Here is a 26,843-nt window from a genome sequence, read left to right on the forward strand (position 1 = left end):
TTTGTTTTGGGTTTAGCTTATACACTGCATGGGACTTTCAATGTCATGCCAGCCCTCCTGTTCAAAATGTGCTACCCTTTCTCCAAATTTGCGTTTTCGAATGCAAAATAATCTAGCAAAGCTAAAATTACAATAGAGGAAGATGCAGCCATGATGTATAAATAAATGCAAGTTCATTCTGCAGCTGTAATTTTTTTGTTTGAGAACAGGATATCAAGTAAAAGAAATAGATACAAATTAAGAATTACTAAAGAAGCTTCCAAAAGCTTGTTTATTATAGTGTTACATCCTCATCTTCCTGCAAGTCCAATCATAAAGAACCTGGAGTACGCCTTTTTTAGAAGTCCCCTCTTCTGGTAACTTGAGAAGGGCTGCAACTTTTGAGAATCCAGCATTGTCCATAGACAATGGACGTTCCTCCACTTCTGGTCTATTCTCTGCCTTGTGGAGCTTCGGCGGCGACAAGGCCCATTGCATTGCCCATATGGCCAAGGGGCGCATGTAGCACATAGATCGGTATTGGCCATCAGTGTTCCACCCTTCTGGCGTTTGAAATGAATATCTGTGATTGAATCAAACAATTAAACCAGTTAACTAGAGGGAAATCACGGACATCGATAATAATATTCGCAAGTATTATTACATATGAGAGCACCTAGAATTTCAATATAAATTCAAGAAGTGACTAATGAAAAAACTAATTTGACCAAATGAACCATACAGCCAGTGCAGGTATGATAACATCAGATTGAACTTTCTTGTGGGATATCTCCAAAATCAGAAAATTAAGTCTCAGATGCTTATATAAATCCCGAAAGTTTTGAAGTAACTCCAAAGGATGACATTAACTATCTCCATGAGTGAATTTCTTTCGATCAGCATACTTCATAATTATGGGCAAATATGCTAGACAGAATATTGCCAATTCTCCACCATATAATCTACCTTTGAACAACAATACGAGGCTATATTCATCCCAAAAAACAAAACAGTAAGGGGCTATGTTTTGTCTCTAAGCCTTAACTTAGAAACTAGAATAGTAGGAACATCAATAGTATTGACAGCCTAAGCATTTGAATTTTAAGACCACTTCGTATGAATAGACACAAATGTTCCAAGCATTCACAAATGATCTGAAATCACATAGATAGTATTTATTTAGTTAGTAGTTTATGAAAATAGGTTTGCAATGAAAACCTTTAACTAAATGAACTTATGCCAGGAAGATACTATAGGTGGCTCATGAAATACCAAACATCCCACGTAAGATTAGAACCATGGTGAAATTGATCAAAATTTTGGTTGTTTCAAGCCTCACTGAAACAAAATATGGGACGAAATTTCGTCAGTTTCAGTGTTTAAATGAAATAAGGGTATCTCAAGGGGGCTTTTCCAATTTTGACACTCTTAATACCATACTTCTATGAAAGTCAGAAACCGAGACTTCAAAGTTTCGACCCCATAGTGTTTCTTCTCCATTTCTTCATTTCTTCACCTATTTGAGTGATTCTTTGCTCAAATCAAGGGAGTTTTACCTCATTCTTTCCAGCAAATGCGAGGTGAGGTGGATTGAGCCTTATTCCATCAACATTTGGGTGTTTTCTCCATGTTAAGGTATCCTATTTCCCTAATTTTGAGAATGCATGATCAATAGTAGTTCAATGTTGATGGAAATAATATATGCTGAATACCATGGGCCGATTTACAAACCCATGGTATCGAAACTTTTCAGCTAAATGTATTATTTTTTTTCCTACATAAAAATGTAAAAAATATATATGATAGGTGTGTTGTATGGTGATGGAATAAATATATGTAGTACTCCATGGGCTGATCTATGGTCTCATCAAGTCGAAATATTTTTCACCCTATAATTATTTATTTTAGTTTTCAAAAATTAGTACAATAAATAATAAAAATAAAAAAATATGAAAAAAGGGGAAAATACCTGTTATGGTTTTGAAGATTATAGAAAAATATGAAAGGCTAAAGGGACACAAATGCGACACAATCTGAGTGTAATGTGTGTAGGGTCCAATGGACATATAGTGGCATCGAACAAGGCTGACATAGCAGCTTTTTATTAGCCTAGGGTCTCACTGATTTATGATTGTTCTTGTATTTGTTATGTAACTTATGCTATGAATTATGAGCTATGATTTATGAGTTGCGTAGGTGTTGTCTAATAGTTTGCAATGTAACTTATGACTTAAAAGCTATGATTGATAAGTTTTGGAAGTGGTGTCTTGTAGTTTGTTAGTTGTAATTGAGTACTAAGTTCTCAAACCATGGTTATGAGTTCTTGTATCCTTGTTGTTCTAGTATTTGTTATTGCTGTTTAATGGAAGTTTCAATATTTTCTTGTATATCCATAATTACATTTATGATAATATGATAACCCCCTTATAACTTGAGTATACAAAGGGAAGGAATAGGACGGGAAGCATTGCATCATCACCAACAAATACCATAGACAATCCAACCAGCAGCAAATGAATTGGCAGGATAGTATTGGGCAGCATCCACAACCACGTTGAAACAGGGGCATGCAGAAGAGACCACGTGGCAGGGAATGATTGGAGATAGTGTGGGAGTTTGTTAGCATTGTGGTACATAAGAAAAGGAATGTGAGAAGTGTGAAGGGGGAGAAGAAAAATGGAGTGGAAAGCGCGCAGACCGCCGTTGGGGACAACCTCTGAGAAGGGCAGCGAGGACCAACAGTGGTGGGCCGTTGTGAATTCTTCCCAAGGTACCTCAAACTACCGATTTTCAATGGCAACCCAAACAGGTGGGCAGCCAGGGTGGAGTGCTACTTCGGGATACAAGGGCCGAGCGGAGATGATAAGTTGCAGGCAGCACTCATCTGCTTCGAGTGACCAGCGTTAGGATGGGTCCAGTTTAGGGAGCTGCAGAATCCATTTCAATCATGGGCAGAGCTGAAGGAGGAACTCCATCGCCGATTTGCATCACCGCAGGCGAAGTCTCCCCAGGAGGCACTGATGGATCTACGGCAGAATAATGAAATCAGTTCAAACTCCTTGCAGCTGCCGCTAGAGTGCGAGAAGAAGAGTGGTTAAAGGGGGCATTTATGTTTGGGATTGGGGAAGATATTAGGGCTGAAATTTGTTTGTTTAAGCCCAAGATGCTGGCCCAAATCATGGACTTGGCCCAATCCATAGAGGCAAAGAACAGGGTGTTACGTGGGCCGAAGAAATTATTAAGTGGGCAGCCCATAACTCATTGGGGAACAAGCTCTGCCCAATGAGGAGTAAGTGTTGGTAGTACCAATTTGGGTGGACATCGAGCTAATACCAACCTGGGTTCATTGAACCAAACCGGGGGTAACTTAACATTTAACGGGCGAAACAATGGGGCGGTGGGGGTTTCGAATCACACTTCTACTTCATCCTTGTCAAAGGCGGTGGCTACAACTCCTGCCGGCAGCACAAATCGACTAAGATGGCTGACGCCAGAGGAGATGAAGGTGAAGACGGACAAAGGAATTTGTTTCCAATATGATGCACCATACTCGAAAGGGCATCAGTGCCTGCTGAAGCAACTCAAGGTGATGCTCTTCCACGAAGGAGAAGTGATAGAGGAAAATGAGGAATCAGAATGGGAAATCACAGAGCAAGGTAAAGAGGTTGAAGAACCGATGGGAGTGGAACTCTCTCATAGTTCACTAGCAGAATTCGATTCACCAAGCACAATGAAGTTCAGGGCTCGAATTGGAACATCTACGGTGGTAGTTTTGGTGGATTGTGGTGTTGTGCACACCTTCATCTCCCAAAATCTGGTGGAACCCCTGGGGTTGAAGATTGAAGGGGTGAGGCCATTCTATGTAGTACTGGGAGATGGGAAAAGTGTTAAAGGGCAAGGGAAGTGCTGCGGGATCCCAATTGAAACCAAAGGGGCCATTTTCATTCAAGATCTGCTTCCATTTGGACTTGGCAGTGTGGATGTAATCCTGGGAAAAGAGTGGCTATCGTCTCTGGGCGACATCCGCAGTTATTGGAGAAATCAAACCTTGCAGTTTGAATGGGATGAGCAACAGGTGAAGTTGAATGGGGATCCCTTGCTGCTCAGGCTGGAAGTCATTCAGGACCAAGCATGGAGGACTATTCACGCTGGAGGAGAAGGGTTTTGGCTGAAGCTTATAAACGACGATTCAGTCTCAAGTATCCACTGTAATGAAGGAATGCAAAGATTGTTGAGAGAGTATGAGACCTTATTTGCTGATCCCACTGGTTTGCATCCTCAGCGAATACATGATCACTCAATTCAGTTTGTCGAGGGAAGTAACCCACCAAACATTAGACCTTATCGTTATCCACACTCTTAGAAGAACGAGGTAGAAAGGCTGGTTGGTGAGATGTTGGGAGCAAGATTAATAAGGCTTAGTGTAAGCCTTTATTCCAGCACTTTTTTGCTAGTGCGAAAGAAAGATGGTAATTGGCGATTTTGTGTGGATTATCACGCACTCAACAAGTTGACCATACCAGACAAGTTCCCTATACTTGCAATCGATGAATTGCTCGATGAGCTAGGGGGTGCGAAGATATTTAGCAAACTAGACCTCAAATTAGGGTACCATCAAATACATGTGGCAGAAGGGGACATCGAGAAGACAACATTTCGGACTCACGATGGCCATCACGAGTTCCTCGTAATGCCATTTGGGGCTATCTGATGCTCCGGCCACCTTTCAGGCCCTTATAAATTAGGTATTCCGAGAACATTTGAGAAAATTTGTGTTGGTGTTTTTTTATGACATTTTGGTGTTTAGTAGGGACCATAGAGGCACATTTGAAGCATCTTCAGGTTGTTTTCACTTTTCAGCTTGCTGGTACAGCATAAGTTGGTGGTGAACAAGAAGAAATGTTCTTTTGCAATCACTACACTAGACTATTTGGGACATGTAATCTCGGCAGAGGGAGTAGCAGCAGACCCAAATAAAATATGTTGTGGAGTGGCCCGTACCAAAGAACCTTAAAGCTTTGAGGGGATTTCTGGGGCTGACAGGGTACTATTAGAGATCCCTTAAAGACTACGGGAAGATTGCCGCTCCCCTTACAAATTTGTTGAGAAAGGATGCTTTTCACTGGGATACTACTGCCACTTCAGCATTTGAAGCTCTAAAAGCAGCAATGACTACAATTCTGGTGTTGGCTATGGCTGATTTTTATAAGGAATTTGTAGTGGAGACAGATGCATTTGGATTAGGCCTAGGTGTTTGTTGATGCAAGAGGGTCATCCCCTTGCTTACTGGAGCCAGACTCTCTCACCTTGAGCCCGTGCCAAGTCAGTTTACGAAAAGGAATTGATGGCTATGGTATTGGCAGTACAGAAGTGGCGACATTACATTCTGGGGAGACACTTCAAAGTGCATACTGATCAAAGAAGCCTGAAATACTTGATGGATCAGAAGTTAATGGCAGAAAATCAGCAGAAATGGATCATGAAGCTGCTGGGATTTAACTTCGAAATGATTTACAAGCCCGGTTGTGAGAACAACGCAGTAGATGCATTGTCGTGCTGCTTGGAGAGGAAGTGCAACTCTCTAATCTGACAGCAGCAGTTTGGGAGGAAGGAGAAGGTTTGGAAGAGGAAGTTTTTTCTTCTCAAAGATATAAAGGTATGGTTCAGTCACTATTGGGTGGTTCAACAGAATTTCCAAATTATAAACTGAAGAATGGTACTCTTTTCCATAAGGGAAGGCTGGTAATTCCTGAAAACTCGAAGTACATCCCTAAACTATTGGCTGAGTTTCACGCTACACCATTTGGAGGACATTCGGGATACCTACGTACTTATAAGAGGTTAGCTGTTGTGGTGTATTGGGTAGGTATGAAAGCGGCTGTTAAAGAATTTGTTGTTGGCTGCGACACATGCCAAAGGAGTAAGCACCAATCAATGAAACCGGAAGGACTGCTTCAGCCTTTACCTATCCCAGATCAAATATGGGAGGACATCAGCATGGATTTCATTGGTGGGATACTAAAGACTCGAGGGGACATTGTGTTAGTGGTGGCTGATCAATTCTCTATGTATGGGCCTTTCAGTCCTCTTACTCATCCATATACAGCTAAGGATGTTGCTATTGTCTTCAGAAAAGAGATAATTCGGTTGCATGGATTTCCACACTCCATTGTTTCTGATAGAGATCGAGTCTTCACGAGCAACTTTTGGACTGAGCTGTTCAAACTAGCAAGGGACAAAACTCAGGTTCAACACTGCCTACCACCCCCAATCGGATGGCCAAACCGAAGTCATAAACTGTAGTTAGAAGATCTATCTTTGCTGTTTACCTAGGCAGCCCCGTAATTGGACCACATGGCTCCCATGGGCGGAATATTGGTATAATACCACATACCATTCAGCCACCAAGTTAACTCCGTTCCAAGATGTATATGGGCGTACACCTCCAACACTACTAAGATGGGAGGGAGACTCCTCCAAGGTGGATGAGGTTGATGTTTATCTTCGGGAACGTGATAGCATTTTAGAGGAGCTGAAACACAACTTGCAGGTTGCACAAGATCGAATTTGAAATTCTGCAAATCAGCACCGCAGAGAGGTTTCTTACCAAGTAGGGGAAGAGGTGTTTCTCAAGCTTCAGCCATATCGGTTCAAATGATTGGTCAAGAGGCCTAATGAAAAGCTCAACCATCGTTACTATGGCCCCTATCAGATTGTAGCTCAAATTGGTCCCCTAGCTTACATCTTCCACCCGGCTCTAAAGTACATCTAGTTTTCCATGTCTCACAATTGAAGAAAGTTAGGGGAACCAACATCAACACACAGCCACTCCCACCATTTTCAATTGAGGATGGGGAAATACACCTCAATCCGGAGGAATTGGTGGATATTCGTTACTCCCCTCGGGGAAACCATTAAGTGTTGATAAAATGGAAGACCTTACCTTCATGTGAGAACACTTGGGAGGAATTCTGGGAATTGCACAAGGAATTTCCATAATTCCACCTTGAGGACAAGGTGAGACTTAAGGGAGGGAGTATTGCTAAGCCCCTTATAACTTGAGTATACAAACGGAGGAATAGGAGGGGAAGCATCAGATCATCACCAGAAAATATCAGAGACAATCCAACCAGCAAATGACAAATGGCAGGGTAGTATTGGGCAGCATGCAGAAGAGACACCACGTGGCAGGGAATGATTGGAGATAGTGTGGGAGTTTGTTAGGATTATGGTACATAAGAAAAGGAATGTGAGAAGTGTGAAGGGGGAGAAGAAAAATGGAGTGGAAAGCAAGCTGAGCTTGCGGGAGAGAGCAGAGTCTCTCGGGTAGAATTTCCAGGGTGTTTTTCTTGTAGTGTTCAGTTTGGGTAGGCAACAGTAATTTTACTGTTTCATTGTTATGTAAGCTTTGATTAATGGCCATCTCATTTCAATGGAGTGATTTAAGCGTAGCATTGCTGTGGTTGTTCTACTGAATGTAAATTCTGCAGATTAAGAAAAAGGGGTCCTAACATAATACATGATCTAGTTTCTTCTGCATATAGTCGCACATGCTAGAAAAGCAGACCAGTCATATAATGTTTTACTAAAAAATAACATTAGGATTGTGTTTATTGGCCTTAAATTAGGATGGACACCAAAAAACATGTGATAAACCACCTAAAACCCGCTGAAATCATCATCCCAAACATCGTACAATGGTGTGTCATGTTTCGTGAAGTTTCGGCAACTCAGTGTTTTGATTAGAATCACCAGGTAACAGATTGAGTTATCAACCGCGAAATAGAAGCAAATCAGTTACAAGATTAGGAAATTCTTGGAGTCTATTTGCCAACCAAATATGAAACCATTTGCAAGGCAGTTGTGTAAGTTAAATTTTTTTTGGATGAATAAATAATATATTAAAAGCTAGCAAGCAAATAACAAGAAAACAAACCAGAAAAAAAAGGAGCCGAGAAGGAGGGGGGGGAAGAGAGGGCACAAACTTAAGAGGTGATGAAGGAATAGCTGAGACCCCAAAAACTAACAATTAACCTATTTATAGGGTTGTCAGCAACAGGGGGTGGGGGAAAGAGAGCAATCTAGAAGATACATCTGAATAGATGGCTTTCCAAATCAGGTTTAATGATCGAGATTTGGAAGTACATCTCCTAAGGTTACGCTCCCACCAGATGTGATGGATGGAGGCACCAAAGACAAGCTTGCCAAGGTGATCGCAAATAGAGCAAGGTTGGGGACTCTCCAAAGGGTAAGGGAATGACGGGGGATGAGATCTTCGAACCAAAACAAGTGGGACCAGAGGATAGGGGGATGAGGGGAGTGTAGGAGGTTCCAGGCGGAGGAGATGGTGAAAGATTTTGAGGGCAATGGGGTCCCAATGGTGGTATCTCGAGGAAGGTTATGGATAGGGGGAGGGCATTCCAAACATGTGTGAGGCTGGGGTGGGGGAAAGGGGCCCAAGTTCCATTGGAGAGGAAGCTGTCAAGGGTGGCAGACTTGGGGATGTGGGTCTCATATACAATGGGGGGGCCAAGTAGGATGAAGAGAATGCCCAACGGATGCCAGGGATCAAGCTAGAAAAGGGTAGAGGATCCATTCGAGATTCGGAAAGAGATGGCAGATAGAGCACGAGGGCGAAGGAGAAGGATCTTCCTCCAAATCCAGGAGGGATTAGAGGGACAAGAAACTAACCAAAAGGAGTCAAGTTCGAGAGGTAGGAATAGACTCAGGAAACCCAGATGGAGTAATGCTTGGAGGCAATCTTCCAAATGAGTTTAAGGAGGCAGGCCAAATTAATGTCGAGAATGCGACGAAGACCTAGGCCACCCTCAGATTTGGGACAACAAACCGCAGCCCAAGAGATGGGATGAAGGAATCTGGAAGCTTTCTGATCTTTCAAAGGAAAGCACAGAAAGTGCCTCCATAGAATGAATAATGGATTTGGGAATAGAAAAGATGCCACTCCAGTAAAGGTAAGAAGATTGGAGGACAGATTGAATAAGCACAACTCGCCCAGTAAAGGACAAAAAGCTTTCCTTTCCAAAGTTGTAGCTTTTTCCTTATGTGATCAAGCATGGGGGAGCAATGGTGCCAGGTAAGTCTACTGGGGATGAGAGGGAGACCGAGTTAAGTTAATTTAGTTTCACATCAATAAAGATATGTAATTAGCAACACACTACTATTCCAGTTTTTAAACAACACGTGTATAAGAAAATGAGAACTGGAGAGTCAACCTACCCGAGCCCTTCTTGGGACCAGACAGCTTCGTGGACTCCAGATGCTGTGTTGAAAGCCATTTCAACCATGCCTTCATGAATCATAGACGCAGCAACAGAATATGTAACACCAGACCATATTTCTCTTGACTGCAATGCTGACATATCAACTGTTCCATCTGGTCGCATCCCGTTCACTGCACCCAGTTTCCCACCCTTCACCTTTAAGACATTGAAATCGTAAACCTTCTCAAGTGCACTTTTTGCTTTGTCATGGCCAACAATTGTTGAAAGACCACACGCCTGAGCATACCTACAAAAGGGTTCATCAACTAAGTTCATAAGCATATATAATGGGGAAAATACATGTGCATAACATAATAAAATAAAACAATAGCCATCATTTCAATTTTTGATAACTTTTTGTACAAAGGTAGTATCATGAAAATTAAATTTTAATTTAACTTCATTGTTTCTTGGAATCAATACTGTAACTAGGAGAGGTTTGCTAACAAAAAGGTAGATGATTTACGAAAAAAGAAATAGTGTCAGCATCAATTATACAAAATGAAAGTATACCTAACGGGAAACATCATTTCTCTATGCCTGGAGTAGGAGATTTAACCTAACAGACAAACTCTGAGCTAACTAGAACAGATCTCCACCTTCTATCTTGATTAGAATCTTATAAACTAATTTAAATTTAGGAACAGTAACAACATTTACAAAAGATAAATTAAAAAAATTAATGGAAAATCACCTGATAAAGAAAGCTCCCAAACTTATGGAGATAAAAAACTAATTTGACAATGACAAAATGGTGCACTTTGAAGCATCTACTTGCGAAAGTGTGTAATGTGAGGCCTGAACAATAGTTTTGGTAGATAAGACTCTCTGATTTGGAGGTTTATTCGATTCCTCCACAAAAGACACTAAGATGAGAATGAAACTCTTTAATACAGGGTCCAAGCATATTATTGTGTATTTCAGTAAATTGGCTCCCAAAGGTCAATAGTTTGGTAGTAGTAAAAAAGGCTGGCCCATTTTAGTTAGTCCTGGAAACATTTTGCTTAATGAGGTAAGTTTTCCAAATATTAGTCGTGTAAACATAATAGTATTTTTTCCTTTCAAACAGTTATTCTTTCTAGTGCAGGACGAAAAGAAAAATAACTTCCATGCGAACGCACCATTGCCCTGCCAACTGATCAGCCTGAATAGATGAACTTGAACTGCCACAACTATCATCATAATCAAAGTAAGAACCATTCCATAATTTCTCATATACAGCCTTAGCTTTCTTGAATTTATACCAGAAGTAATCTTGAGAAGCAGTGTCACCAACTTCATGTGCCAAGGCGGAAGTAGCCTGCAAGGCTGCAACCCAAAGTCCACCAGTATATGCACTCACACCACTAACTGACCATGCATCATAAGTCTGGTCAGGAAAGCCTTCATTCTCAATCATCCCATCCCCATCCCTATCAAACTGGTCCATATAAGCCATTGCCATATAAACTGAGGGCCAAACTGCTTTTGCAAATAACTTATCACCAGTGGCAACCACATCCCTGTAAACTTGGAGAGCAAATTTAGAATTTAAATCTTTCCATTTGTCTGTGTTGTAGAGGTTATAAGCATTTACTTCAAACCATGGGTCATCCCTTCCAAGATCATGAGGAACAGCACCAAGGACCTTTCTTGGGGCCCAGTTACCATCGGATAACAGTTTTACCTTACTGGGATCATGCATCATTACAGCTGCTGCAAAATCCCTCTGGAGGCTGAGTTCAAGTTTTGGAAACAGCATAATTAATGCAAAAGACGAGTAGAAATGTACATCATATGTGTTATACATCTGATACTCTAGCCCTTCCAAATAGAGTAGTTGACCAATATTTTCATCACCCTTTTGAAGCAAATATGTTCCAAAAGAAGAATTTGCAATGACTGAGCTGTTTATTTGCCCAAGTATTGATGTCATTCTCTCAAGGAGATCCACGGCAGTACCATTTTGAATTGTGCTTGACAAATCTGATGCAGATTTGTCTAGAGAAAACTTCGTTTTGTCAATGGTTGCTAAACTTTGCGTTGGAGGTGATCCATCTGCGAAAGGAAATATCTTAGTTTAGATTAGATAGGTTAAAATGAGTGCTTCGAATTCAGATTATTGGCACCATTTTTACCTGTCCAAATAGTTCCCCCCGCATTAAAGTAGTAGAGCTCATTGAAGAGAGTGATAGGGTACCTGTACACAACCTTAAGAAAATTCAGAATCTTCCAATAAGAGGAATAGTCAAAATCGTATTGAGCATGAAATTCATTCAAGCTCACCATTCAGGAAGTCTTCTGTCTTCAAGTATAGGTCTTTGCCATCTCTCTATCTGGGACTCCCAATGGCCATGCTCTATTTTTAAAAGAAGACGGAATGAAAATTTGGAGCTTAAGAGTAAGTAAATCATATTTACTTAAGCCAAAGTAAACAAGTCAATTATTTATTGAACATTACTGTATCATTTTCTACAACCATTCTGTCTTTAACATCCAATAAACAAGGATTTGCAATATACCATGAAGAGCATCATATGCAATATTTGCTGCTGCATCCCCATGTGTGCCATAAAATTTTGTGTAGCGCCTGCAAGTAAAGTTTGTAACTAATATGCAAGATAGATTCTTAAGAAGTTGCTTATTACAAGGTACCCCCTTCCCCACCTGTGATAAGTCTTCCCACTAATAAATTTTACTTCTGGGCAGTCCCATGCCAGTGAAAATGTAACAGTACCAACACTGTGAGGTGCAATTGTCAGAGAGGCTGCTATGGCTGCACCGATAGATGATCCAGGTTCTGTAGGCACTGGTTTTTTATCAGAATCAAGGCGGTCAAAGGAACCATGCTGTTAGAATAAAATTAAAATATCAGTATCTCAGATATAATGAGATAAATGAAGACCAATATCAGTCATTCTGAATGGAGACACAAAAACCTAGACTCTAGCAATCCTTGATCTTGTTAAACAAGTGGAGATGAAACAGAAACTGAAGAAATAGCCAATAATCGAACATCAAGGTTAGATCCAATGTAATCTATGATTGTAACAAGTTACAACCTTCAAACTAATAGAGACTAAAGATAGCCTTCCAAAGCAAGGTTTTTTTGCAACCAATGTTGGGAATCAACCATTACTGAGAAGCATAATGGTAAACTGGTAAAGACAAAATGATTCAGGGTATAAGTGGTTTAGTTGAAATTTAGTAACTTGCCAATTTTAGCAGAATTGAACTGTGACATTGTACCCGGATTATTTATTTATTATTTTTGGTAATGAAATTTTTACCTGAATGTGTCAACTTAAAACCAACATACCAATAGTGTCCGTAATAAAATAGAAAGTATACCCATTGCATAAGGCTCCCATTACTGCAGGGTCTTGATGACAGGAAAGTACACACCTTACCCCAATCATCCTCATCACAGAGAGGCTGTTTCTATGTTCTGAACACAAACCCAAGGTCAAAAACTCAGCAAGATCTTGAATATCTTGAGAATCTCTACCTTCTTGAAACAAATTGGTGTACAAGGACATTAAAACAAAAAATTTCTCAGTAAGGTCTGGAATATCTTGAGAATCTCTAACTTCTTGAAACAAAGTACAAGGACATTAAAACAAAATTTGTTTCAAAAAACCAACAAGACCACAAATAATTCGAGAATCCCAGCAAAGTTTTGAATATTTCGGGAATCTCAACCTCCTTAACTGGCAATTGCATGTGCACAATATTGCATTGTTGGACTTGGGAGTAAGGTTCTATGATTCATATATTATTTATTGTACTTGGGTTGGGTGCCTATGTAATATGAATTGTGAACTCCAACAGCTTATCTTGTGGTTTGTGGTAGAAACTTTAAGTCTTTAGCTATTTCTTAAATGATCACATGTCTTCATATATTTCTGGCATAATTATGTCTCGTAGCATTCAAACAAGGTAATATGCAATTTTCCCTTCAGAGTTCAATGCTTACCAAGGATGCAGAGCTAAAACACCAGCTTAAGTGCTGTCTCCTTTGACAATTTGAATATTAAAAATATGTTTATTAGGCATGAAACAAGCTTCCCTAGGAGCCAACTATGTGGCCATGAAAACATCATTCCAAAAAGAAGAAAAACTGCACAAACTCACCGTGATGTCAACCTTCTTGTCTCTTGAACCAACTAAGATGGCTAGTCAAGACAAGTTTTGAACCTTGCCCACAACCTGATGGCTATAATAGTGCAACTCGACCATTGCACCAAGTTTCACCCACTAAATGATTAAATGTTCTTTGTTTTTTTTCTTTTTCTTTTTCATGTTTTCTTTGATCTGGCAGAAGTTTTTATTAGAAGATACTAAAACAAGGACAAAAGATAACTTCATTTAGTGCCATCAAGATCACAAGAAAAAAGATAGAGTTCACGTCCTTAATGCTTGTAGTGTGGCATTAATGGCTTCAATTTAAACAAGGGCATTACTGTAGAGATTAGGTTGGATATATGAGACCTTGTACTTTGATGTACTTAAGGCCAATAAATTAATTAATTTTTACTATCTACAGGCAACAGGAACATGGATTTTATATATTTATATGAAACTAAGCAATAAATAAAATCAAGATAGAACTATATGAAAAAAGAAAAATAGATGCTACAGAGTACAGCCTACAGTATTAACACTATTTATGCTGGCTCCAACACATGCACTGCTTTAAGAAAAGATAAGCAGATAATCAACTCCTACACCAAGAGTTTGGCTGGACAAACTGTAGAGGCAGAATTTAGGGCAACAATTTATGAGTGCGACTTTCCATGATTTAGATGGTTGGTCCAGAAACGGGATTCGACACTGAGAAACTTATGGCTCAATTGTGATAAAAAGGCAGTTGCTCACAATCCCATGCAGTATGACCAAATTAAGCTCATTGAGGTAGACCAACATTGCGGCAATGAGAAGATTGACATTACACTCCTTTTGTCAAGAAAAACAATCAGTTGGTTGAAAACTTCACCAAAGGGTTCATCTCTCACCAATACAGTAACTTTTCGTGGAAGCTGGGTATTATGATATTTATTATCCAGTTTGAGGGGGAGTGTCAAAGTTCATGTAAAGGGTACCATAGGCATGGTTTATTATCTTATTGTCTAGATTGAGTCTAGTATTGTAGTTCTACTTTTTGTTATGTTTTACTTCCTTATGGAGGTGAACATAATTCTTATAACAATGTTAGCAAATCCACATGGTGGAAAGAAATTTCTCCATGCAGTTGGACATTTCTTTCTCTTGTGTTTCTTTCCTCCATCTCTTCTCAGCTCTTACCTTCACCTCTTTCTCTTGAATTACTCCTCGAACTATTTCCAACTACAACTATTTTTTGTCAACCTTAAGAAAAAAATAAAACAGAATACCTCATTCTGAATCTAGAATCCTGTCCGGGCCATGGATGGACTAGAGTTCTAACTTCTAAATGCCACAGCCTCAAGAGGAATTAAGTGGACCACGAAGGAAAAGGAAAAGGAAAAGGAAAAGAGAGAAGAGAGAGCATCCTATCCCACCTCTTTAATCTCATCCCACATGTCTTTTGCTGTTATTCCTGGTGAACTTCCAGATATCGTGAAGCGAGGACATGCAGAGACCCGAACATTAGCATTCTCTTGTGCTGCGATGGCATATGTTACTGGTGGCTGTCCATTTGCAGTCCTAGACATTTATAAACTGTATCAGAAATGGGAAGCGAAACTTTAGGCAGTTAGAATGATTAAGCCTTGAAGCTGGAAGGAATTCTCCCATCAACGAAATAGACTTGCCTGTGACGCAGAACTACTCCATGCACACCATCCTTCACCCTAGAAAAAATAATGAACTTCTATGTCAAATATGGAATTATTAATCCACAAATCATTATGAAAATATAGTTTCATAAATTGAATGAGTTAAAAATTACAAAAAATAAAAGTAAGAATGATCCTACTTCATCTTTGAGTTTGAGTGATTTCCCGAAAACTCAGATTCCCCACCCACAGAATTCTGAAAGATTGACAACAAAAACAGAAGATGGTAAGTCAGTATAACTTCTGTAGTGAAGGTTCAGGACTACACCGAAGAGCAAATCAATTTTTCAATGGGTTAAAATGATGGAACATCAAATGTCAATAGCATTAACCACTAAGGAAAGATGAATTAATTTGCACATAAAAAGGTAATTTGCAAATGTTCACTTACAGCCCATGTGAAAAGCAAGGAGACGTTCGCATTAGTGTCCCCGGAATTGAATAGCTAGAAGAAAAATAAACAACAATTATTTTTACGTGGGTCAAAATTTAATTAAACAAAAAAAGAAGTTCCTCATAGGCCCTAACTGTGAATGTAAATACTGCAACAGGGAAACTGCTCTCCTTATAATTGTGGGGAATAAACGGTGAAATCTGACGGCAAACTATTCTTAGTTCTGGGTCAGGTTCACCTGCAACAGGAAAACAGTTCCATTACAAGAAAAATAACCTTAAGGTGAAGAAGTATTAAGACAACTATAAATCGGAAAGTGAAGAGGTATTCAGTCAATCACATGATTGCCAATATAACCTTCATATAGAGTCCAAGCCCTGGGATACAAGGCATGATATGTGGAACCATGCCCATTCAGGTTCCAGTCCCAAGATCCTATCCCCGAAGTGGTATTGTCTCTGCAAACACATGTCCTTTGTGAGACTTACTTGGTCAGAATCCTAATACATAATAAAAGTATTAACTACTTCATATCAGGAAAAATAAGTTTTTAGAGTGTGTAAACCATGATATCAGTTTCAATCAAAATTTGGGCCTCAGTCATGAATTATGTACATAATCAATTAGCTTACTTGGGCAATTCCTGCCTTCTGGGACATAATACTGAAGAAATTTTTTTCCCATTGGGGCGTGAAACAAAAACCTACAAATAAGAAGCACAGATCTGAGAACTTTTCCGATTCAAATAAGTTAAAGATATCGATGTAAGGCAGTTATCCAGGACAAATGGTACTTTGCCAACTTTAACAGCAGGCTAGAACCACTTTTTAATACTACAACAAAAACTCAAGTAGTGTTACTCTGTGCCAAGATATGTTTAGCATGAAATTTGGAAACACTATGTACTATATGATATATCACAAGAAAACGTGTTTATTCATTGTATTTAAGAGAAATGTTTGTACTCCAACATGTTTAGCATGAAAATAAGAAATACGATAGCCAGCACAACTGATTTGACAATATATTAAAGGACATACTGAAAGAGAACAATGTTTCATTTAGCTCATCTTTGTTCTGAAAATTAAATTTTAAGACTTTGACTGGTCTTCAAGAGAAGAAGCATACACTTAATATAATATAAAGCTTAAAAAAAGCACAGTTTAAGATTTCAACAAAAGTAAAGTTAGACATTGTGAAGAGAAATCTCCTTTTTCTTTTTGGCGATGCAAAGTAAAAAATCTGAAGGGTTAATAATGTACTGATGACATAAATCCGATTTCAGATTATTTCAAGAAAAGAGCATAATGACTCCATACAATGCATAACTAGAACTCACTAGGTTATTTAGTATTTGACGGGTTGGGAATTCAGATTTTAGGGTCGTCAATTTTTGTTCTGTGAACCATCCAGGCATCCATTACCAATGAGATGCTATGACTTTTTTTTTTTTTTGTGGATGAATGAATAATTCATTAACCAAAGCCCCCGAGGAGGGGAAAAGAATACACAAGAGAAGGAAGAAAAGGGGGAAGGGAGGCAGGATTACAATCTACTGCTCATCAAAAAAGTGAAACCAAGACCCCAGGAACTAACAATGGTCCTCTTCCTAGGGGAATCCAAAACTTTGGGGGGGGGGGGGGGACAGCCTGTAATCTACAAGAAAACCTCCAAGTAGATGGTTTTTCAAATTGAATCAATGGGTCTGGAGTTGGAGGTCTATCTCCTTAGGTTCCACTCCCACCAAATATGTGAGATCATAGCATTGAACACCAACTTCCCTGCAGTATCACAGATAATAGAACTAGCAAAGTGTCTTGGGAACCAAACCCAATCCTGGGAAAATGGTGATAATAGCTTTCGCCCATAAGGAACAAGAGAAGGGGCATAGGAAAAAAGGTGATCGGCATCGTTTGGGCCAGTCCAACAAAGGATGCAGTAGGGTTGATAGGAAGGTGCCGATGGGCAAGGAAAGCTGAGTGGGGAGGCAAAGATTGAGGGCTCTCTAGGTACAAAAAGCATGGTAAGAGATATGACCTCTGACCATACCAAAGGTAACCAAGCAACACTAGGGGAGGGGGAGAGGACATGATTCCAAGTAGAAGAAGAGGAGAAGGAACCAGAGGGGTGGGGGAGCCAAATGGTTCAGTCCCTAAACAAGGGGTGAAGGGGAGGGAGGGAGGACCAAATCTGAGTCAGGCTTGTGGTAGAGAAGAGGGGGGGGGGTCCAAAAGTTACCAGGGATGAAATCTAAAAGGAGAGTGAGCTTAGGGATGTGGGAAAAGTAGACTTGACAAGGACCCAAGAGGTTGTAGAGGATGCCCGAAGAGTTCCAAGCATCAAGGTAGAAGAAGGTGGAGGCCCTGCCAACCATATGGGTAGTGATGCAAGGGAGGGCAAGGGGCCTAAGGAGGAGGAGTTTCCTCCAAACACATGAAGGATTCGGGGGGAGGGAGGCAGTCTAAATGGAGTCATCTTGCAGCAAGTGAGAATAAACCCAATTGACCCATTGAGTCATGCTTGGTCAAGGTTTTCCAAATGAGATTCAGCAGGTAAGCGCAGTTGATATCCTGAATCTGACAGAAGCCCAACCCACCTCCGGATTTGGGGCAACAAACAAAGGACCATTTGATTTTATTTCTCTGCATAAGTCCATGCAAAAATATTTGTTTTAATCTCAAAGGATCACTAGTTAATGACTAAGATCAGGCACTTTTTTTTTTTTTTTTTGTATGAATAAATAATTCATTAACCAAAGGAGCAAAAGGGGAGGGGAAAGTATAAAAAGCGGATCAAGGGAAAATAAAACAGGGCTCAACTAATGTAAACCAGGTCTAGGGCTAAGGGGTCATTTGGTAATTTTCCTAGACTTAGGGTTTGCCTAGGAAATTCCAGCAAAAGGGGGAAGGTTTTAAAGTTTCTAAAGTGATTTAGAGCCTGCTGCAACTGAATTCCACATCTGATTGACAGAACTTGATAAAAATCAAATTTCTGGAATTTTAAATTTTCTGCAGAATCTCAAGAAGGAAGATGAAGTGCAGGTTTTTCAAACTTAGGGAAATAGGACTGATTTTTAGAGAATAATGGTAGGGCTTGAAGCTAGGGTTTCCTGCGATCCAGTTGGGGGTGAATGGCGCTAGGAAGGGGCTGGGAATTGGGATTTCCTAAGGGGACTAGGTTGCTGTATTGCTGGGAGGAGGGTGGGGAAAGGGGAGGCTGCAGTTACTAGAGAAGGGGCAAGCGGAGTTGTGGGGCTTAGAGGCAGGGCCCGGGGTGGTCGTAGGGTTTAGGGAATGCTGCTGTTAAGGTACAGCAGCAAAGGGGAGGGGACTCTAGGGCTGCACAAGCAAGGAAAGGGGAGGGGAGGGGCTGCGACAAGGGATGGGTGGGGGATGGTGCTGAATTTACTTGACTGCTGAATTTGGATGCTTGATGGTTTCAATGATGCCTTCTGCTGGATTGAAGAAGATGAAGTAGAAACTTGAGCAAATACTCAACCAAGGGCTACCCAACAAGGAGACCCTGGTCCTCAACTCAATCAAATTCATTAATCATCAAAACTGAATTTTACATTGCTAGAATAGGCTACTTATAGCCTGAAAATAAAAGACTCTGACTGGGGTTGGGAGATTCCTAAGAGATGAGGATCCCAACTCTAGACCACAACACTCAAAATGGAATCAAATTACTAAAAGACCACAACCCTAGGATTGGAGTCTTGTAAAGACACTTGACTTTGGAACTCAAGCTAACACTTCCAAATAAAAACAAACTCTAAAGATAAGAACCCTTTTGGATAAGGAATCTTATCTTATCCACAACTGACTAACTTCTGAAGGACTTGAACTCTTCATAATTCAAAATTGACTAACCAAAATATAGAAAAACAAAAGTAGATCCATGACCCTCGGATCAAGGAGAATCTGTCCAGACCCATATTAAGCTCTAAAGAGGGGTTGAAAATTACCAAAATGCCCTTGTGGGGGTATTTGGCCAGCTTGGACTGGCCATTTGGATCTGGACTTTGGGACCAAATTATGGGGGGCATCAACCATGTTCACATCATCGCCAAGTGGCACAAAGCCCTATAGCAAGCTAAAAGCGCGAAACTAGGCCAAAATGTACCAAAAAGTAAGGCCAATAGGCAAAGCAGGACTTATGTAGTAACCTGTTTGGTGAACAGGGAACTTTGTTGCTGCACTTGCAGAGGGCATCACAGCAAGGACTGACATAGCATCACAGAGGGCATCAGGTTGGCAGCATCATTGGGTTTTCTGAAGTTGCAGTAACAACAGGGATGACAACTTGAGTCAGCAGCAGGGCAGCTAATCCCAGTGGCAAGACGCAACAGGTGGCAAGGTAGTAGGTTTCCTTGTTTGTGTAAGGATCCTTTCTGTTGCAGACTGAAGGATGAAGGGAGGTGCTAATTTTGCTTCAGATGAGTCAGTCACAGCAGATGGTGTAGCAGAGGAAATCGCAGGAGGAAGGTCCCTATTCCAATGGGGGCCAGCAAGGGGGAGGAAGAGAAGAAGAGGCAGAGGGAAGAGAAAGAGACGAGGAAGAAGAAATTAAGAAAGGGGAGGAAGAAAGGAAGAGAAAGAGAATGAAAAGGAAGAATGAGAATAAAGGCAAGAGGAGGAGGTTGATGATAGGAGAGCTAAAATACAGAAGTTATTTCATTGGAGTTCCTCACTTGATTGAGGCTCCTCTCATTCTCAATCTTCTTCTTTTCTTTTATCTGTTTTCTGCAACTCTTTCCTTTGTCTTCTTCATCTCGATCTCTCTTTCTCTACACTTTTATACCATAATTTACAAAGTGTAAAACATCAAAATGAATGACTGAAAATTGAAAATTCTTTAAAGATGATATTAATAAACTTATAATTTGAGTTGTCAGCGGAAAGCATAAATTCAATATGGTGTTCTCCAGCAAATCAAGTAGTTATCTAAATGAAAAATTTTACAACTGTGAAGGCATCAAACTTACAGAAAATTGATTCGCTAAAACTGGTTTATATTCAATAATAGTGGGAAATAGTTGCCACCGTAGAAATTCTCCTTTATAGCTTCTTCCAATACTTCCTGCACTGAAAGTATATATATCGAAACAAAGGGAACTATCAACTTAACATTCTTGGCATTAGATATTGACAACCTTTTCTTTTTTTATTTCTATTATGAGAGTTAGCAAAGGTTTTATCAAAAAAGAAGATACAATGACAGAGAAACAAAGCAAGCAAACAAGGTCCAAAGAAAAGGTGCAGGAGCTTCAACACAAAAACCCATGGATATTCCCACGCATCACAAAACTGAGAAAGTAAAACAACCCCCCCCCCCCTTTGTGAACCCAAGAGAATTTATTTCTACCAAAGAAGTATCTAGATTTGGAACTCTTCCAAAAATACACACTTCTCTGCATCAGAAAACTAGTTTATAAAAGTACCATTATACCAAATACAGTGCGAACCAAGGAATGGGAGCTGAAATGTATTTGGAGGTTTGAACCCTCAACAAACTTTGTCATTCAAGATATTTGAAGCGATCTGGAAATTTTGACACATTTCCCTGGTTTTAACTCATTTCACCAATTTCATTTCAACTCAAACTTGGAGTATTTTATATGAAGAAGGAATGTTCTATTATTTTGACCAAAATTGGAAACCTCTCACATTTTTTTTGTTCATCCATTTTGTTTAAGGGCCATTGGAATAAAAAATATTTATCCAAAATTTCAAACCATGATCATGATAGCATATGTTTTTTAGAGTAACTAGTTAATTCATGCATGCTCATGAAACCACTAGCCTAAATATATTCTCAGCTACCCAAAAGCCTCCCAAAGGAAGTATTTATCCTTTGGAATAATGTGGTAGACTGAGAACAGAAGCCTCTACTGATGTGGTGGGGCAAGGTCATTTACTGGTGAACAATAGGATTCTGTAGTTCTGTACCTTTGCATATGGTCCATGGTGTGTGTGAACTGTTGTGGTTGATGGCTCTTCTCCCAGAAAATGATGACCCAACTTAAAGATGTCAATGAATTGAGATCCTGGAAAGTTGGTCCCTAGTTGAATCTTCTTGGTTTAATTAACTCTCAATTGTTGCTTCTGGTTTGTACTTCCTATGGTTCTAGATTTACATGAAATTCTCTAAACCTAATCCCCTTTAGGGATTACAGTACCCCACTAGTGTACCTCAACCAAAAGTCAAAAAAAAAACATGCACATAGATTTATTGATTAGTGAAGATCGAAGACTTACCCAATACCACCTAAGGGGATTCCTTGGCAAGATGTGTACAGTCGCTTAGTGAAAACATCCATGATTGGCTTCTGAAGTAGAAGAAAGAAAAGATATTTGACAGGAAAAGATTATGAAGATGATAATCTTAATGGAATAAGAATCTATGGCAAGAACCAAACAATCTGGAAATCAAGTAAAATCAGCTATCTGAAATCAAAGAAATTACCCGTCCATTTGAGACTTCTTCTCTCACATATCGCCATATTCTATACCCCATCGGAGCCTTTGGAAAGATGTCCAAATCAGATCTTTAATTTTTTATTTGTTATCAAATACATAAAGAAAACTAGAAATATGCAGCAAAATAGGGGAAATCTAGAAGTATGCAGCAAAAATTCTCATAAATCTCATTGAAAACCCTGAAAAACACAATACAGCATCAAGCCAATATGAAGATAGATAGAAAGTAGCAGCAGAAAACAAATAGATCACCTTCATTCTCTCTAGAACTAGAACTTTCATCCTTTCTTTCCCACTACAACCCCCCCCCCCCCAAAAAAAACACAAAAAAAAGAGCAGAAAATTACTCATTTCCATATAAGTCTTATCAATGCAGAAAATATCAGTTCCTGATTTCCCCTCCCCCCCCCCCTTCTGCAATGCTACATCTAGATCAGCTTCTGCACAATATTTTCAGACTAAATGTCTTTCAGCTGTAGATTAGCAGTTGCAGTCAAGCCAAAAACTTGTGAACACAAAATTATATTGGCGAACTCAGTCCAAAGGCTTCCGCACAAGCAAAGTCCAAGGGAGTGGGGAGGGTGGTTTTCCTACGCAGCCTCACCCCAACAATTATTGCTGGGACGCTGTTCTGATGTCTTGACCTTAGGCTATAACTGGTGGCCAACCAACCATTGTGCTAAGGCCCACCCCTGAAATCAAAACCTGAAAAACTGTAGTTACATCATCATCTGTGTAAAAATAACCTTCCTTTAACTTCATCTCTAATCTAACCAATTGGGTACTCTCAGCAGGACTATAGCCTTATAATGACTTCAAAACCAAGCCTGTTAGCATGACTGAAATAACTCCAACCAAATAGACTCCCTTATCATCTGATTCTGTTATTGGCTTACTGCTGCTGGGCCCAACTTTAAGACACAAAAAGGAAAAAATCTTCCTTGTTCTTTAAGGCTTTGACAGACCATATTTGGAGCTTCAATTTAAGCCTATTATTACCACCCACCAACCCCCCGCCCAAAAAATAAAAAAGGAAAAAAAGTAGCCTATTACAAATAAAATCTGCCCATGTTTTTTACGCATTGATATTCTCTCCAGTTTCCATTAAGTCATCTGTCACTGATGCCATTGATCATTTCTTGAATTCACATGTGCTATGCACTCTGGCAATCTCTTTCAACAAGTATAGTACTTAAAAATGCAAAACTGGCAGCATTGAAGCATCTCATCCCACCATACTTAACTTGACTCCTTACAGGGGAAAAAAGAACAGTACGACACTAGGACCAAAATGCAACCAAGAAACCATAGCAAGTTTCCCCCTGTTAAAATCCAACCCTTGGCAGAGTTTGTCTGCTAGGTTTGTATACACTGCTAAAAACACTGGAAAATGAATTAGTAAGTAGCAAGCCAACTTTCACAAATATCTTATTCTCAGGAACAGCTTCATTTAGCACCCATGGACAAAATTTGTATTTACGTATAATGCAAGAAACAAGCAGAAAAAACACATAAACAGTCTTGTCAACAATTTCTTTGTTACATTTACTCGTGATGTATATGTTGAATAAAAAAAATTCATGCAACAAGAAAAAATAATTGCTGAATAAGCACCAAAGAGTATTAGTTTCACCATATGCATTATGTCTTGGATAGTTAGACCGAACTCCAACGCAACAATCTCTTCACCATTCAGTTTTCGTTGCCAAGTCAAAGATGCAGGTTGAGCAGGGTCAACCTTAACCTAAAACAGCCAAAGGGAGTCAAAATGAGAAGCATTTGATTAGAGTGAAATCATAAAGAGCAGAATTCTTTAAGGGATATCAGATTGAAAAAGATAGGCAATGATCTATTATTTATTTTCTTGATGCCATACCAAGAGAAGAGGCAGAGAGGAAGGGAGTATTCCTTTACAGATCCATCACCAGATATATTGATGAGGCCTTTGAGTGATTTTTTTTTGGTGAAACAGTTGAGCTCATTCTTTTTGATGAATTATATATCTCATCTAGAGTTACTTTTTTGCAATGCACCCAATCAAGTTTTATATTCATCCCAAAAGTAAAAAGATTCTCTACTTACAATTTTCACAACTTTTAAGAGTGTATTTGGTTCCATGTGGATGGACAGAAGTGCATTATTGTCAGAATAAGCATTCAGTTTTTTTAAATAGTCTCTTGGAGAAGACATAGAAATGATCATCCCCCACACCTCAAAAAAAAATTAAATGAAGTAGTCTAAAATCAATCAAACAGCGAAACAACAATCAACAGATCATGTATGGTGAGAATACATTGAATCCATGAAAAGCTTAATAAAAGAAGGCTCTACATGTTGTATGACCAAATGAACACATACCTCATTAGTGGAGGCATCCAAGGAAGGCTCTCTTTCCTCTTCATCAAAACCATTCTCAAACATCTTGCCTCTACCAACCTTGTCAGAGTAGTATTCTAAAAAAGAAAAAAAAAATACGACAATAAAAAAATTAACATAAATAACAAAAATAAACAAATCAACAGAAATAACAAGCTTATGGTATAAGCCAGTATACAGAGGCCCATAGAAGTATATTGGAATACTTGGCATGCAAACCTTAAAAGTATACATAAAAATAAAAAACTTAACAAGAAAAACACAATTAAGATTTTTTGAAACTGAAAGTTAATTAGTATAAGAAACAGACTTTTCACATAAGGCCTATGAACATTCAAGAATTTCAGCAAAAATCCAGTGACAAACAACCCTAAGCTTTTTACTCCAATGGACATAAATTTCATCAAAAACAACTTTAAGATTAAATCTAGAGAAAAAAGAAGAAGAAGAAGAAGAAGAAGAAGAAAAAGATTTGAACCTATTGTAAACTTCATAATTAAATCAAGTTATTAATCTCAGCAAAATTATATCTTCATTTCAGCATTCAAAAGCTAGGGAATTCAAATGAAACTTTGTAAATAATAGTAAAAGAGCTTTTTGAGAAGCCATATCAGAAATGTAAAGAACAGTTATGTATCAAAATTGTGAAAAGGAGAAAGGGTAAAGAAATATATACCTATACCAGTAAAAAGGCCAACTTAAGCAGGAAATACTAATTACATTGTTAAAACAAGTAACAATAAATCATGAACAGAAAACAAACAGATCAAAGCAACACACAGATTTAACACGGTTCACATACTCATATGATGTATTATATCAACAGCCAAAGAAGAAGAACTTTCGCTATGGAAGACGATTACGATGGAGATCTCTCACCTATGGCCACAACGGCATTACAAAACTCTCACTCTAGGCGAAAATTCCCAAAGCTCATAATGGCCCTATAAGAGAACACAAGGTACACATTTATAGAGTTTTAACCGGGTAAATGGATCAATCCAGTGGGTCATACCCTCTGCTTTCATCATATATCTCAGAAAATGGATCATTCGGATTGCCCACCAAAATAGGTCTGTGCAGGTCATTCTTCAAAACCCAGTTTAGAAATTAGGGTCATACATAACATACACTAATTGCATTCATTATACAGAGATAAGCGAGAGCTTCTCCTCCAAAGTCCATCTATTCAACCCCAATGTTCACATATTCTAAGTTTCTAACTAGTACCAATTTCATCAAACCCACAAAAATGAAAAAATCAAAGAAATTCTCAAACAAAAACATTTATATAACAATTAAACCAATAACTATATCTAGATTGAACTGTTAAAGAATAAAAACAACGCTGCATTATAGTTCGTAGATAACAAACGATTTTCAAATAGAATACAGTTGGAATTTCTATGAAATGCTTCAAAGAAAACCCATAACAAGTATGATGCATGATCAGATATCCGCAAAAACGAGAAGTATCTGACAACTAATCGTCAATACAATATCCAAAAACGGGTAGTCGACGAGGACTTCCAACCCACCCCACTCATGAAACTTGTGAATCAATAAGACTGAAACCCATAAACAGCGTAAATGGATACAATGGCTAGAACAAGAAGAGATACTCACATTAACTAGCAGCAGAGACAATAAAATATCAAAAAACGGATAGTCAACGAGGAATTCCAACCCACCCCACTCATGAAACTAATGAATCAATAAAACTGAAACCCAGAAACAGCGAAAATGGATACAGTGGCTAGAACAAGAAGAGATACTCACATTAACTAGTGGCACAGACCACCAGAGAGGAAGAGAGAATTTGTTGGACGATGGTTCAAACTCAGGAGGAGCTCTTGGTTTTGGTTCGGAACTCCGTATAGTCAAGACTTTTTGATGGCTAAGATCCCAAAATTAATTGAATTGGTCCAACCATATATAACGAATTAAAATCTGAATCAAAACGTATGGTCTGCAATTACAAAAAATTAAAAAAAAGAACACTAAATGGCGAATAGAAGGCGGCTATACGTATTTAATCATGAATTATATAATAATAGAAACGTTGGTCGGCCATCAAACTATTAAAAATTATTTGTAGGCAGTGGCGGAGCCACGTAGGGAACCGGATGGGGCCATATCCTCCAGATTTTTTGAAAATTAAAAAATGCCACCATATTTTCCTAATTTTTCTCAACTTTACGTGTGAAATACCACTATTTGGTCCCCTCCAAAAATTAAAAATAAAAATTTAAGATATAGATGATAGGTACAAATGTCATTCTTAATCATAATCAAATGGTTATCATTAAATCCCTAGTTTTAAGGAATAAAGGTTAAATTCAAATTAAAAACTAACTCACAATCTATGAATTTCTCCCTATATTTTCTCTCAAATTTTCGTTCCTATTTATTCTCTCATGAATCTCCTCTTCTTATTCCTATTTCTTCTCTTTTTTTTTCTCACACGTCTCACAAAATATTGGAATAGTTAACAGACATTGAGATATTCTCCACAATTATCAGTATTCACTCTCTC

The 26,843-nt window shown here is 39.0% G+C and overlaps 1 protein-coding gene across 3 annotated transcripts; it reads right to left on the reverse strand.

The window, feature by feature from the left end:
• On the reverse strand, window positions 1-26,245 carry LOC149021144 (Beta-glucosidase, GBA2 type family protein). Of its 3 annotated transcripts, none has more exons than XM_089149396.1 (20): window positions 26,087-26,245; window positions 24,290-24,384; window positions 23,565-23,675; window positions 21,918-21,974; window positions 21,710-21,780; window positions 20,437-20,536; window positions 16,082-16,152; window positions 15,807-15,907; window positions 15,584-15,687; window positions 15,447-15,500; window positions 15,196-15,251; window positions 15,032-15,070; window positions 14,780-14,924; window positions 11,907-12,088; window positions 11,762-11,829; window positions 11,526-11,598; window positions 11,378-11,439; window positions 10,382-11,297; window positions 9,217-9,507; window positions 1-562 (listed from the first exon to the last, which is right to left on the reverse strand). In XM_089149396.1, the coding sequence occupies exons 2-20, from the start codon at window positions 24,350-24,352 to the stop codon at window positions 283-285; spliced, it is 2,844 nt and encodes a 947-aa protein (XP_089005522.1). In that variant the 5' UTR covers window positions 24,353-24,384; window positions 26,087-26,245; the 3' UTR covers window positions 1-282. The 3 variants fall into 3 exon arrangements, with proteins under 3 accessions (XP_089005522.1, XP_089005524.1, XP_089005523.1); XM_089149398.1 differs by lacking the exon at window positions 26,087-26,245 and adding an exon at window positions 25,934-26,079; XM_089149397.1 differs by lacking the exon at window positions 26,087-26,245 and adding an exon at window positions 25,846-25,902.
• Between the last annotated feature and the right edge of the window lie 598 nt (window positions 26,246-26,843).

Source organism: Hakea prostrata, chromosome 3 (assembly GCF_041222555.1).
Source record: "Hakea prostrata isolate BN-2017 chromosome 3, UWA_Hpros_2, whole genome shotgun sequence".
NCBI lineage: Eukaryota > Viridiplantae > Streptophyta > Magnoliopsida > Proteales > Proteaceae > Hakea > Hakea prostrata.

What these genes read in the sequence shown, in the direction of transcription:
- LOC149021144 (XM_089149396.1), bottom strand. Translation starts at nt 24,352, where the DNA reads ATGTTTGAGAATGGTTTTGATGAAGAGGAAAGAGAGCCTTCCTTGGAT. An exon ending in TGGATGCCTCCACTAATGAG is followed by an intron (nt 23,676 to 24,289) that starts GTATGTGTTCAT and finishes TGGCTGTTTTAG; the next exon opens with GTTAAGGTTGACCCTGCTCA. An exon ending in GGCTTGGACTCTATATGAAG is followed by an intron (nt 15,688 to 15,806) that starts GTTATATTGGCA and finishes TTCCTGTTGCAG; the next exon opens with GTGAACCTGACCCAGAACTA.